General features: G+C 45.1%; 1 protein-coding gene across 2 annotated transcripts in view; it reads right to left on the bottom strand.

Annotated features, from left to right (window-relative positions):
* The window catches only part of LOC309361138 (cullin-4B-like), a 210889-nt gene that overhangs the window by 181695 nt on the left and 14791 nt on the right, over window positions 1–14403 (bottom strand). For both annotated transcript variants that reach the window (XM_081896094.1, XM_081896095.1), the window contains exons 4-8: window positions 12663–12736; window positions 9811–9973; window positions 9625–9714; window positions 7844–7926; window positions 6890–6957 (exon numbers count right to left, since the gene is read on the bottom strand). In XM_081896094.1, coding sequence (XP_081752220.1) covers window positions 6890–6957; window positions 7844–7926; window positions 9625–9714; window positions 9811–9973; window positions 12663–12736 — 478 coding nt within the window. The remainder of the gene's footprint in view (window positions 1–6889; window positions 6958–7843; window positions 7927–9624; window positions 9715–9810; window positions 9974–12662; window positions 12737–14403) is intronic.

The raw sequence follows: 14403 nt of genomic DNA, 5'->3' as shown, positions 1-14403 counted from the left end.
TCACCCTTGGCCACTCCTCCAGTCTCTCCAGTTTGTTATCATTGGTCTCCTTTCCAATTCAATTCACAGTGCAGGTCACTAAATATGGATATGAAATACTGGCTCCATTTGGATTCTGCAATTGGTGGAACAACTAAATGGTTGCCAGCTTCCAGGCTTCCATACACTAACAACCAAAACTCTGTTGTTTTTGTTTTGGATGGAGTCAAGAAATTGGGACCATTTTGGGGAGGCATATTTTTGTTTCTTTTCAGCCAAAATATTATGATATTTTCCTTTTTCATCAAGGTAGACAGGTTCTACTTTAGTATGGTTATCTCTGAAAATTTGGCGCAATTTTCTTTTAAGTTGAAAACATTCGTCGTTGAACCAGGAACTAGTTCTGTATTTAAATGCCCTGACATTTGGTGGAGTGTTGAGCTCTTCAAACGTTTTGAAAATTTCAGTATATACTTTCAGAATACGAGAATTTATATTCTTTAAATTAGAGAGTACCTGATTTCTAAAATCAACTGTAAGTTTTTGCCCCACTACTACTCATTTCCTGAGACCATTTTAGTTGGATCATTTGCTCATGTTGGCAAAATTTTGTGTTATTCCAATTATTTGTTTCAAACCTAAATTTAAATTTATAGACATCAACAGTGGTTGGTGATCACTTTCAGTATGCATCCCAATTTTGAAATCCACTATCAGATTTACAATATTGTAAGGGACCAACATTTAATCAATGACACTACATCCTCAAGGGGAAAACTATGAGAATTCCACTTATCTATCCCCATCTGTTGAGCCATTCACAATTTGTAAATTAAAATTGTTACACAGCTCGAGCAAACATATACCTTCCCTGTTTATAACCTTGTCTCTAGGGAGTCTTCCTATTTTCATTGAATATGCAATATCATTGGTGGTATTCCAATTTAAAGTAGTAAATAATTGTTCATTATCAATTCCCACCCTAGCATTGAAATTGGCTGCTACTATTGCGGTGTTTACTGTAGGTTTTATCAGTAAAATTTTCTATGTAAGAGTTTAATTGTGACCAATTTTCAGCAGAGATAATGTTTGGTGGTGTAGGGGGGATATAGACATTTACAAGCAACAAGATATCATTTTTAGTAGTTAAAAGTAGAACTTGTGAAAGTGATGAGAATTATTTTAACTGTTTTGACTTCAAACCCTAGATGGTCTTTAATCAGACAGCAAAAACCTGCTTTGGGCCAGCTCTTAGAATTAGGTTTCAATGCAGGAATCATATAAGAGGTAAAACCATTAATTTTGATATCTCTAGTAGACCAGGTTTCTGGTAAAATAATTATATCAAAACCTTCGATGAAATTCATTAAATCTGGGTCTCCACCTTTGCTTCCCCACCCAGCAATGCTCCAGGACAGCAGGTGTAAAGTCTGATTTTGAGTTTGTGACTGGTTGGAAAGATTTAGTCAATCAAGTTCAGTTATTTGATTCAGAGAAATATTTTGTTCTGTGTAAATAGTTTTAACTGTGAAAATGCACTCCTGGCCACTGCGGAAACCTGGGCACCCAGGCTCAGGGTTGAGTCCAGGAGCACACCCAAACTGTTACCCCATCCAACACAGGCTGAATCCCTATGCCCTGTTCTGCATTCTTCCTGTCCAAGAGCACCTCTGTCTTGTCAGGATTAAGTTTCAATTTGTTTACCGTCATCCAGTCCATTACTGATGACAGAAACCAGTTTAGAACAGAGACAGTTTCCTTTGATTTAGAGGGAAAGGAAAAATAGAACTGGTGTCAGGGAATTGGAGGCAGAGAAGGAGGAGAGTGGGGAGAGAATGGGCACTTAGCAGTTGCTCTTCTTCGGACGAGGAAGGAGACAAAGGAAGGAAGGAGCATGCCTGCGTTAGTGGGAAAATTTCACGGGGATCCAGAGGAATATTTGGGATTTAAAATGGAGATGAAGTATGTACTTGAACTGGAGGGGGCTGAGTTTGCTAACGATGCTCAAAGGGTGGCCTTCCTAATTAGCCATTTATCGGGCCCGGCCAAAGATTGGGTCAGGTCACTGATAGCAGCAAATAATGAAGCACTGCGGAATTTGGCAAAGTTCTGGGAGGCAATGGACATCATGTTTTCACATGAAAGCCAAGTAGATATGACTCAGCAGGAGCTCCTGGCTTTGAAACAAGGGAACTTGACTGTGCGTAGTTACTGGTCGCAGTTTGCCATGCTTGTTCACAAATTGGGATGGGAGTTGAATTCAGAGCCCGTGCAGGCTATGTTCAAAGTTGGGCTGAACTCTGAAGTGAAAGATGAGCTTGCCAGGGGGCCCCGTCCCAAAGATATGGACACGCTAGCGAAGGCTGCCGTATCGTTGGGTTTGAGGCAGGAAGCCCGGCTATAGGAGAGAAAGCAGAGCAGAGGCCGGCGTTTCCATGGTGACCACATTCTTGAGATGCCGGCAGCGGCCACTGAAGGTCAACAGCAGCCAGAGCCCATGGAAATTTACTCAGTCCACACACAGGAACGTTCAAAGGCCCAACGACCGAGCAGTAAAGAGGGAAAGGACTGGCAGACAGCCAAGAAATGTTTTTTATGCCAGAAGCCAGGACACTTTGCCAGAGTGTGTCCGGAGCGTCGTAACTGGCAGGGAATGGTGGGGGCTACTCCACAGGGAGAAGAGGAGGTACCCCAGGTTCAGGGAAACGAGAGGGCCTGGCTGGTGGTGAACCGGGGCAACAGCCAGGCGGCAGCAGCTGTGAAAGGCCCCAGCCAGGACACCCCAAACCAAGCATAGTGTTGGGGGTGGTGCTGGAACTCCCGAACGGCCATGCGATGGAGGTCCATGCGTTAGTGGACTCAGTAGCGAGTGCCAATTTCTTCAGCAGGGAGTTTGCTGCGCAGCACCAATTGCACCTACAGCCTTTGGATTTTCCGCTGCAAGTGACCACTATTGATGGAAGGGAACTATTGGGAGGGGAAGTGACCCATCAGACCCCTTCCATGAGGATGCGGATTTCCACGCACTCAGAGACCATCACTTTCCACGTAGCCACGTTGGTGGGCCCACCCATTATTCTGGGCATGAGCTGGTTGGCCTTGCACGATCCGGTGGTTTCCTGGCATCAGTGGTCCCTGACGTTTGGGTCAGCGCACTGCATGGAGAACTGCCTGGGCATAGAGAGACCTCGAGTGTTAGAGGCCAAGATGGCGGCAACGTGCAAAGGAGGCAAGGGCGGAATCCCTCCTCAATACCGGGACTTACAGGAAGTGTTCAGCAAGAGGGAGGCTGACACGTTACCTCCGTACCAGCCATACGATTGCCAGATCAATCTGATCCCGGGGGCCAAACTGCCGGTGGGGAAGATGTATTCCATGTCGGAGCAAGAGATGCAGGACTTGAAGGACTTTATCGACAAAAACTTAAAAGGGGGATTCATCAGGGAATCTAAGGTGGCAGGTGGGAGCCCGGTGTTCTTTGTGGACAAGAAGTCAACGAGCGAGAAGAGACTTGTAGTTGACTTTCACATTTTGAACTCCCTGACGGAACCCGTGGCCTTCCCCATGCTGAGAATCGACGACGTTTTGGCAAGACAAGAGTGCGGAAAGGAAAATTTTTCACTAAGCTGGACCTCCGGGGGGCGTACAACCTCATCAGAGTGCGAGAGGGCAACGAGTGGAAGACCACCATGTTCACCCCGTTGGGGGCGTTTGAATATCTAGTTATGCCTTTCAGCTTGCAGTGTGGGAGCCCGTGCTTTCAGGCTTTCATGTACCCCATGCTGGGGCCGTTGCTGTATCTTAATTGTGTTTGTTTCCTGGATGATGTACTGGTGTTCTCTGACAACGAAGAGCAGCACGTAAAGGACGTGCGTCAAGTCCTGAGCAAGCTAAAGGAGAATCGTCTGTGGGTGAAGCTGGAGAAGTGCCAGTTCCACGCGACGGAGGTCGAGTTCCTAGGCTACCGGTTGTCTGATAAGGGCCTGGCCATGGATCCAGAGAAAGTGAAGGCTGTGCTTGAATGGGAGAGCCCTAAGACCAGGAAGGATGTTCAGCAATTCCTGGGCTTCAGCAACTTCTACAAGAAATTCATCAAAAACTTTGCGAAGTTGACGGCGCCCATAACGGACTGTCTTAGTGGTAAGGGAAAGTTTCTGTGGACGGAAGCGGCGCAAGAGGGTTTTGAGAGACTTAAGAAGGTTTTTGCGTCCGAGGAGCAACTACTGCACGTCAACCCCGATCGACCGCTGCGGGTGGTAACGGATGTGTCAGATTGGGCCATCGGGGCTGTTCTGCTGCAGCAAGATGAAAAGGGGGAGTGGCGGCCGTGTGCCTTTTTCTCCCGCAAGCTGAAGAAGTCGGAGCTAAACTACACTATCTACAACAAAGAATTGCTTGCGATTGTGGCTGCGTTCAAACAATGGAGACATTTCCTGATTGGTGCTAAGCACCAGATTCAGGTGTGCACGGATCACAAGAACCTGGAGTACTGGCGTACGGCACGGGTGCTGTGTCAGAGGCAGATACGCTGGGCGGAGTTTTTTGCCAATTTCAACTTTAAGATTCAGTACGTGCCAGGGGAGCAGAACGCAAGGGCGGATGCGCTTTCTCGAAAACCAGAGTATCTGGCGGAGGAGGGACCTCCGGTTGCCAGATTCATATTCCCCAAGAACAAATGGACTTGGGGAGGCATTGGTGAGGGACGATGAACTGATGCAACTAATCAGAGACGATGCTTTTGCAAGGCGAAAGATGGACGAGCTAAGGGAAAAGGGGGGAGCTGAGGGGGGTTTTGAAGTGAAAGCGGGGCTTCTGTACTATCAGGGGGCATTGTATATTCCATGGGAGACCCTGAGAGCCAGAGTCCTCAAGCAACTTCACGACAGCTCCACGGCAGGACATTTTGGGCAACATAAAACCATGCTGTTAGTTACCAGGGAGTTTTGGTGGCCCAAGGTGAGGGAGGATGTAAGGGAATATGTAAGGGGGTGTGACACCTGCCAGAGGGCCAAAGGGGAGAGGGCGGCTCCGTTTTACAACAGTATTTGCGGTGTTATGTCAGTCAGAGGCAAAACGACTGGGTGGACAAACTAGCTCTGGCGGAGTTTGCTTACAATAACATGGAGAACGTATCCACAGGGATGACTCCGTTCTTTGCCAATCACGGGTGTCACCCCAGGGCCTTTCCGGGGAGGGGAGAGGAGTCGTGGAGTGTGCCTGCCGCAGAACAGTTTTCGGAGGAAATGGAGGCAATTCACCAACAGCTCCAGTTGAACTTGGAGAGGGCCAAGGAAGTTTACAAGAGGGAGGCAGACAAGCATCGGAGACCAGGGGAGGCCATCTGGGTTGGGGACAAGGTATGGTTGTCCACGCAAGGGTTGCCCTGGAAAGGGGGGTGCAAGAAACTCAAACCCAGGAGGGTGGGGCCCTTTGAGGTGATCCAGCAGATCTATCCAGTGGCATTTAAATTAAGGTTGCCTGAGAGCATGAGAATCCATCCCATATTTCACAGGTCACGGCTGTCGCCCTACAGGGAAGGGGGCATGAGGCAAGGTAGAGGGGGAGGGGAGCTTCCACTGCCCGAAGTTGAGGAGAGAGAGCAGCGCAACAAGGTAACTGACATACTGGACTCTCGTTGGAACGGGGAGGAACTAGAGTATCTTGTGGCTTGGGAAGGCGCCTCCAGTTCAGAAAACACCTGGGTCCCGGCAGATTGCATCACCGATGAGTATCTGGTGGAGGAGTTTCATGATTTATTTCCCGACAAACCCAAACCCCAGGGTAGGTTTTTTCAACAGGTGTTCGGGCCGACGGATGATGAAGAGGACTTCGAGGGATTCCCATCATCAGACGATGAGGAGGGGAACCTGGAAGAAGACTACCGAAACGGCCGGAGAACTGCGGGTTTGTGGAAGGGTTGGAGGGAGGTTTTTGAAGATACAGAAGAGGAGGAGGACAGTTTTCTAGGGTTCACCCCCGCCATTCCGGATGAGGGAGGAACGGGAACGGGTCAACTCTCCTGAGGAGGAGGAGGAGGGGGCCTTTGGGGAGGGGGTGGATGTCAGGGAATTGGAGGCAGAGAAGGAGGAGAGGGGGGAGAGAATGGGCACTTACAGAGATCCTGTGCCTTTAATTAGCAGTTGCTCTTCTTCGGATGAGGAAGGAGACAAAGGGTTGTCGGGAGAGAATGAATCTGAGGGGGAGGGCCATTTCCGGGACCCAGCCACTCTTGGAGCAGAGGTAGAAGGGGGGCTGGGCTTAGGAGGTGGATCTGCTGGGGGAAGAAGGGGAAAGAGCCATTTGAGGCAACTGACTGATCGTGATGGTGTCGTTCTTTGAACTCTTGTAAATACTTTGAAGCTGCCAATAAATCTCTGTATATATGGCTGGATTCCGGGATTCTTATCTCAGCTAGCATTCACACCACATTCTCTAACAACTGGTTAGATGCTGTCTACATTAACAGCCGTTCAGGAAAAGCAGCTTTCACTCTCTTTGAAAAGCATATTGTCTTTTGGAACACAAAGTGATTTATTACACAGTTTAAAAAGGCAGGAAAGTGAAGTATTTGCTGTTTGCAGAATGTAGCAGTTGATCTGATTCACCCCTTGCCCTCCACAGAAAGATGACATCTGTACTGAAACAACCTGCCTCTTAAATGCCATCTAGAGTTGACATGTTATCATACATACACCCTCCACCCATATTTGCTGTTTTTTGTTTTTAACATCATCAAGTTTTCATTCTGAAAAACATCTGAAGCCACTACTGTGGCTTACCTTTATGATCAGGGTAGGCAAAGGGGATTAAAAAAGTGGCAGCTGAATGGGTTAGTTCCATTCAGCATAGGGAACTGAAAACCCTGAAGAAGCAGTAAACAGAAATATTTCTATAAAAAAAGATAGGTTACCTTTCTGTAGAATGGCTGTTAAATGTTCACCTAGCAGCTGCTTTTCTACAGTAGCAATTAGTGGTTTCCTATCGGAAAAAAAGTGTTTAGAATTACATTCCTTTTGCTTGCCCTTTAACCACTTTCAACCCAACTTGAACATCAGGTTGCTTCAAACAGCAACATTCCCAACTACTTCTAACAATGTGTTTATGGCTCACGTGATTTTTGTGTGTGTGGAAAAACTGCTTTTGGTCTCTCCTACCTTCTTTAAAAAATGAAGCTCGATCATCTTCTAGATTCTAGAACAAAGGTAGCCAACATGATACCCTCCACATTTTGAGGGGCTACAACTCCCATCATCCTTGACCACTGGCTATGCTGGCTGGGGCTGATGGGAGTTGAGAATCCAACATCCAAAAGGCACCACTTTGGGTATCCTCAATCCACAGCTAGTAGCAGCTGAAGAGACATAACACTACTGGGTGGTGCTTTGCAGGGTACAATACAACCAGGCCCATCCAAGGAATGTACAATTTTACCACTCGGAGCTCCTTTGAGAGGAAGGGCAGGACAGAAATTTAATAAATAAAATTTCCATATAGAAGATAGCAAAAGGAGAGGCAAGAGCAGGGCCTAAGATTTGAGTATGGCAGCCATATAATGAGTTTTGGAACAACTATGGACACAAATAGGTATTTTTAAATAAAGACATGAATATGGAAGCAAGATTTGGTAGCATCCAATTTATTCTCAGAGCTTGTTTAAGTTTTGCATGGTTTGAATTGATGGAGTCAACTCTTCTTCTTTTGGAAACTATACTATTTATGTGAACAAACCCATGTAATGTGGCCTTGTCTGACATTATTCTTTACATATAGGAAATGATCCCACACTGGCAAAAAGCAGTGGTGGAATGAGGAGTCCAACATGAACAGCTTTAACACACCAGGTTGAGGGTGTCTACACACTTACTGAGTGCTTTGATCCAAGTAAGTGATAATCCTGTCTGTTTCTTCCTCCAAGCGTTTGTTGACATGATGGAGGTATTCTGGAACCTGTCAGAGTCAGTAAGTTATGGAGAAAAGCTAAATAAGACAAATCCTTTGGAGGGGATTTATTATATCTGGTCATATTAGTGCTGTAATACTTTGCAGGCATACCTAGTTTTATTGTGCATCATTTTATTGTACTTCACAGATGACGTTCATTATGAGGACGCAGCTGCAGGCAGCCCGGCTGCTTCCAGGGAAAGGAAGCCCTCTGCTGCCACCACCCCTCTTCTGGCCATGGGAGTGGAGCTTAATCCGCTCCACTTCCCAGTGAGGAGGAGTTGCGGTGGACCACATGGCCACCCACTCCCCTCCGGGGACGGGGGACAAAGTCCTGCATCCCCCAGAGGTTCTCAGCCATGTCATTCGCCTGCCAGCCAATCCGCTGGCTGGGGGGCGTGGCCGGGCCCCATTTAACTGAGGCACAAGCCTGAGAGCTTCCTCTTGGCTCACTTCCTCTATCTCCCGCCCTCCCTCCCTATTATCAGGTTTCAAATTTGGCCTTGCTATGGACCTTGGTTGGTCGCTGTTGAGGGGCCTGGTAGGAATTTTTCCACATGGCAAATTGGCATGGGCCATTTGGTTTTCGCCTACCTCGTAGCAATCGTCACAACTTTGCAAGGTTTGGCAGTTAGGCATTGGTTGATCTTATAATGGGGGAGGGGAGGTGTGGCCAAAACTGCCCCTCCAAGCTTAATGGTATTCCGTTAAAGGAAATTGGGTGTGTGGATCTTGTCCGAAGTCCAGGGCTGGGCTAGGGCCATGCCACGACCCCATCAGGAACCCAGGGGGAGCTTGAGTTGGTTTGCATCGACGGGGCTCCCCCTACCAGTGGTTGACCCTTACTGGACTCCCTGCGTGACAGGCAAGAGTCAGATATAGTCGGGTCAATTCCAATGCCTAAGCCAATATCGCTCACATTCTGTAACCAATAAAAGGTAAATGTAAAGGGACCCGTGACCATTAGGTCCAGTCATGACCGACTCTGGGGTTGCGGCGCTCATCTCGCTTTATTGGCTGAGAGAGCCGGCGTACAGCTTCCAGGTCATGTGGCCAGCATGACTAAGCCGCTTCTGGCGAACCAGAGCAGTGCACGGAAACACCGTTTACCTTCCCACCGGAGCGGTACCTATTTATCTACTTGCACTGACATGCTTTCGAACTGCTAGGTTGACAGGAGCAGGGACCGAGCAACGGGAGCTCACCCCGTCGCGGGGATTCGAACCGCCAACCTTCCAATCGGAAAGTCCTAGGCTCTGTGGTTTAACCCACAGCGCCACCCGCGTCCCTCTGTAACCAATAAAGTTGTGACCTAAATTTGCCCAATAACATTATCCTAATATCTGAGTCCTAGTGTCTTATTCATCAATGAGGGGGTCGTCTCGGGGTCTCGACATGCAACTAGGGCTGGAGGCGGGATTTTCTCCTCCTGAGCCAAGAGTAGAGGGGCTGGCTTAATAGACTACAGTATAGTGTAAGCATAATTTTATATGCACTGAGAAACAAAAAAATGTGTGATTCACTTTATTGTGCTATTCGCTTTATTGTGGTGGTGTGGAACTGAACCCACAATATATCTGAGTTATGCCTGTATTGTAGTCCCTATCAGCAGGGCAAAACACATCATGGGAGCTCCTGTTCTGCCCTCATAATCAAGAGATTAATATCCTCATGGTGCCCATGAACAGTAAGGTAATAAAATACCTCTCTCTCTTGCATAAGCCTCTGTCCTTCTGCTGCATATAAGCAATTCGTTTCTTCTAAGAATCTGTGCTCAAAAGAATCCTGATAAAACTGGGGAAAACAGAAATGAGTCATTTCCTTAGGATGCTCTCATACTTTCCTTTGAAATATTATACAGGTTAAACATGGTGGGGATCCCTGACTCACCTGAAGATCTGAAAGCATGCTGAGGAGGCTGCGAAGCAGGCTCCTGTCAATAGCCTCACCATTTCTCTCTCGCTTAGTCAACAGAAGAATGCCATCAATGGTCTTGTTTTGGACTTTCTGATCGCTAATTATATGTGCCCTAAACAATTCTAGCCCCATATCCCTGAAAATAAAGAAATAATGATAAAGAATCAAAGTTCAACACAGGGAGGCAGCATATTGGATACCTTTGCATCCATTTATTCAGGACTGATCAGGTGTTACTTTCTGAATACTATGTAAGAAAAAGTAAGTTCCTGGCTCTTTTGTGCACACATGACCTGACCCGATTATCATGCCTTCTCATATTGGGTTCAGCAACTTGTGTCTGACCAGGCGTCAGTCATTAATTATGCAGACTTTTAACTGATCTACACAAATGTCCATAGCAAGCTCTTACTAGAGGGAACAATCTTATTTGCACATTTTCCTGAGAACCCCAAAATGTGTGTAAATCCAGTTAAGGGGCATCTATATATGTATTCATATAAATTGAAAGTTGGATAAATACATAAACACTAAGAACTATTCCAAGGTTAAATTGTGAATGGGCTTTAAAAGATTTAAAAAACAGTTGGTTGGGGGAGAAAACAACAGGAGTCCTCCCGGAACTTAATACTAGTAGCAAATTCAAGTTTAATGCAAACAATAGGGTTGGAACACAACTTAGTTTGTTGCTTCCGTGAGTGGTATGATAAACTGAGGTCCAGCCCAATGTGTACCACTTCTAGAGATACTGCACTGGTAAAACAAGGTTCTAAACCAAACTCTAACAGAGTGTTCCTGTAAAACTCATTGTGGAAAAGATTTTAAATAAATACATAGACAATATGCAGAGTGCTGAGGGCATTACCCAAAGATCTGCATTTTGTTAAGCATACATAATTACAAAGTAAAAAACAACAACAGTCAATTCTTTCAGATTTACAGCATTCTACATTGGCATCACCTGTTTTAAAATCTCAGACTAAACTGCTATTTGTTTTTGTCCATGGCCCTGTTTATACTTCATAAAGGTAAAAGTACCCCTGACCATTAGGTCCAATCGCGGATGACTCTGGGGTTGTGGCGCTCATCTTGCTCTATAGGCTGAGGGAACAGATGTTTGTCCGCAGACAGCTTCCAGGCCATGTGGCCAGCATGACTAAGCTGCTTCTGGCGAATCAGAGCAGCACACGGAAACGCCTTTTACCTTCCCGCCGAAGCGATACCTATTTATCTACTTGCACTTTGACATGCTTTCAAACTGCTAGGTTGGCAGGAGCTGGGACCGAGCAACAGGAGCTCACCCCATTGCGGGGATTCGAACCATAATTAATGGTTGATTGTGAACACCTAAATCTTGATTGTTTTGTTCCTGGCTGGCTGTAAGTGCGCAGAGGAAACAAACCACAATTCCTATCTTAGCATTATACCTGAACCAGAGATTATGGTTTGTTTTGCTCAAACAAACCATGTTTGAGAAGTCAATAACAAAAGACACAACACTGACTGTGGTTTGTTTCTCTCCACTGCAAGCAGAGAAATATGAAGCAAGTGTAATTGGCTCATTCGTGACAAATGTGTGGTGTGTGGCTTATTCTTATATATGAACATGGTGTCTGAAGACAGAGACAGTTTTGCCAAGCTGGTTCTTGATGGCTCAGTCATTCCCAACATGTAGCACTGCTGCCATTCTTGGTCTCCAATCAATATACACAATGACCTCCTTCACTGCCATGGAGATTCTCTATACTTTCCAGATCTGAGCTTCTTGGTTTAGCTTAACTTTATCTTTAAAGTACCATACCCACATCCTTTATGAAAATCTGGAGGTGAGACAGCAAAGAAAACACATAAACCAGCCATGTTGCAAAGATTGTCTATTCTCTGTCAGTTTGTCATCTATCAGAATGAAAGGGAATAATTTAAGAAGAGCCTGCTGAATCAGGCCCATAACCCATCTAGCCCAACATCCTGTTCCCACAGTGGCCAACCAGATGCCTGCGGGAATCCCGCAAGCAGGATTCAAGCACAAGAGCATTCTCCTCTCCTCTAGTTTCCAGCAACTGGTATTCAGAAGCATTGCTGCCTCCAACTGTGGCGATAGAGCATACCCATTGTGGCTAGTAGCCATTGATAGCCCTCTCCTCCATGAATTTGTCTACTCCTCTTTTAAAGTCATCCAAGTTGGGGGCCATCACTACTTCCTGAGGGAACAAGTTCCATAGTTTAACTAACAACATTCAGCTTCATTGGATGTCTATGAGTTCTAGTGTTACGAGGAAGATAAACTTCTCCCTATCCACTTTCTCCATGTCATGCATAATTTTATAAATTTCTATCATGTCACCTCCTACTTGCTTTTACTCTAAACTAAGAAGTCCCAAATGCTACAACCTTTATTCATAGGAGAGACACTCCATCCCCTTTAATCATTTTCTGAACTTTTCCCAACTCCATAATATCATTTTTGAGGTGAGGCAACCAGACTTGTACACAGTATTCCAACTGTGGTCACCCCACAGATTTGTATAAAGGTATTATGATACTGGCAGTTTTATTTTCAATTCCTTTCCTGATGATCCCTAGCATGTAATTTGCCTTTTTCCACAACTGCCGCATAATGAGTAGACATCTACTGATACTTGAGGGGACTCCATTTTTTCCTTCTTTCCATTCAGAGAACTGTTCAATTATTCTTATTTTTTGCTTCCTGCAACTTAACCAATTCCTGATCCCCAAGAGGACCACTCCTCTTATTTCTTGACTGAATACATATTTTAACAGAGCATCTAAAAGTCTAACATCAATACTTCTCTTTTCTTCCTCACCAAATTGATGGCAGCGTTGAATTTTGAAGAACATATGTTCGATCCAGGAACAAAAAGATACTTCTAATCATTATCTACAAGAAAGGAGGGAAAACAAAAATCAAGCCATAAACACATTGACAAGTTTTAAATGCTATGTCTACCATTATGTATCCATCTCAATATCATTCTTGTGCCCCAATCCTAAATATGCTTACTTGGAAGGAAAGGCCACCAATTTTAACAGGACTTGCTTCCAAATAGGCCTGCTTACTGACTGCAACTTTAGAAAGTCAAGTATATGAACTGACCACCTCCTCCCTCTTGCTCTATTCATGTTCTTTAAGATGAATGGTGCACATCCTCTTAATTGCCCCATCAATGTGTATGCTTCCACAACCAGGTCAGGTTAAGAGACAATAGCTGCCCCACTTCCCTTCACCAGGAGAAACTTCATTCCCTCCACATACTGAAATGTGGATAAATTTTAATCTATTTCTTCATATGATATCTTAATGAAATGCTTCTTCAATATGCTTTTATGGCATTGCCTTTTTAAGCTGCTGAGATCCGTCCCAATAAAGGTTCTCTTAATAACACTGAAATATGCTGCATAACTCCTAGGGGTTCTATGTTCCCTGGCTGTATAACAGAGTCTGTATTCTAAGTCACACAAACTGTCTCTAAGAGTTGCAAAATGAATGCCCAGCCATCAGGTCACAAAAGCAATACAACAAAAAATAAGTCTTAAATACAAATTGCAAGCATCATTACCTGACACTGGTACAAAACAAAAAGTTGTATTTGCCTAAATATCAGTGAGCAGAAAGCTTGTGTGTGTCAGTATTGTAATGTCTCATTCTCACATTGCATAATGTTGTTGGTTGCTTTTAATTACTTAATTGATGTATGAGTATGGGAACTATTTAAATGTTTCCTCCCTCTCTCTGCTCTCTGCTCCTCTGCTGAAAAAGAGGGATGTGAGAGTTTTCTTGCTGTTTTGTTGTTTGCTTTATAAATAAAACCTTTGATGTTACTATTCCAACCACAGTTGCTTCTGCTGCATTCTGCTGTAAAGGACTGAGTTTACTACAGTGATACCTCGGGTTACATATGCTTCAGGTTACATACAGGTTAAACTCAGAAAAATAGAATATTGTGGAAAAGTTCATTTATTTCAGTAATTCAACTTAAAAGGTGAAACTAATATATGAGATAGACTCATGACATGCAAAGCGAGATATGTCAAGCCTTTATTTGTTATAATTGTGATATTATGGGGTACAGCTGATACAAACCCCAAATAAACATAATAAGAATATTGTGAAAAGGTGCAGTAGCTATTCAATCCATAACACCTGCAATGGGTTCAGTAGGAAGCACAATCATGGGGAAGGCTGCTGACCTGACAGTTGTGCAGAAAGCCATCATTGAGACCCTCCATAAGGTCGGAAAGCCTCAAACGGTAATTGCAGAAGAAGTTGGATGTTCCCAAAGTGCTGTATCGAAGCACATTAATGGAAAGTTATGCAGAAGGGGAAAGTGTGGAAGAAAAAGCTGCACAAGCAGCAGGGATGACCACAGCCTGGACAGGATTGTCAGGAAAAGACCATTCAAACGTGTTGGGGACTTTCACAAGGAGTGGACTGAGGCTGGAGTTAGTGCATCAAGAGCCACCACACACAGAAGGATCCTGGAGATGGGCTTCAAATATCGTATTCCTCTTGTCAAGCCGCTCCTGAACAAGAAACAACGTCAGAAG

The sequence above is a fragment of the Podarcis melisellensis genome (assembly GCF_964234715.1).
Source record: "Podarcis melisellensis genome assembly, chromosome: W".
Classification (NCBI taxonomy): Eukaryota; Metazoa; Chordata; class Lepidosauria; order Squamata; family Lacertidae; genus Podarcis; species Podarcis melisellensis.
The sequence above is the reverse complement of the archived record's forward strand: the minus strand, read 5'-3'. Positions and strand labels throughout refer to the sequence as shown.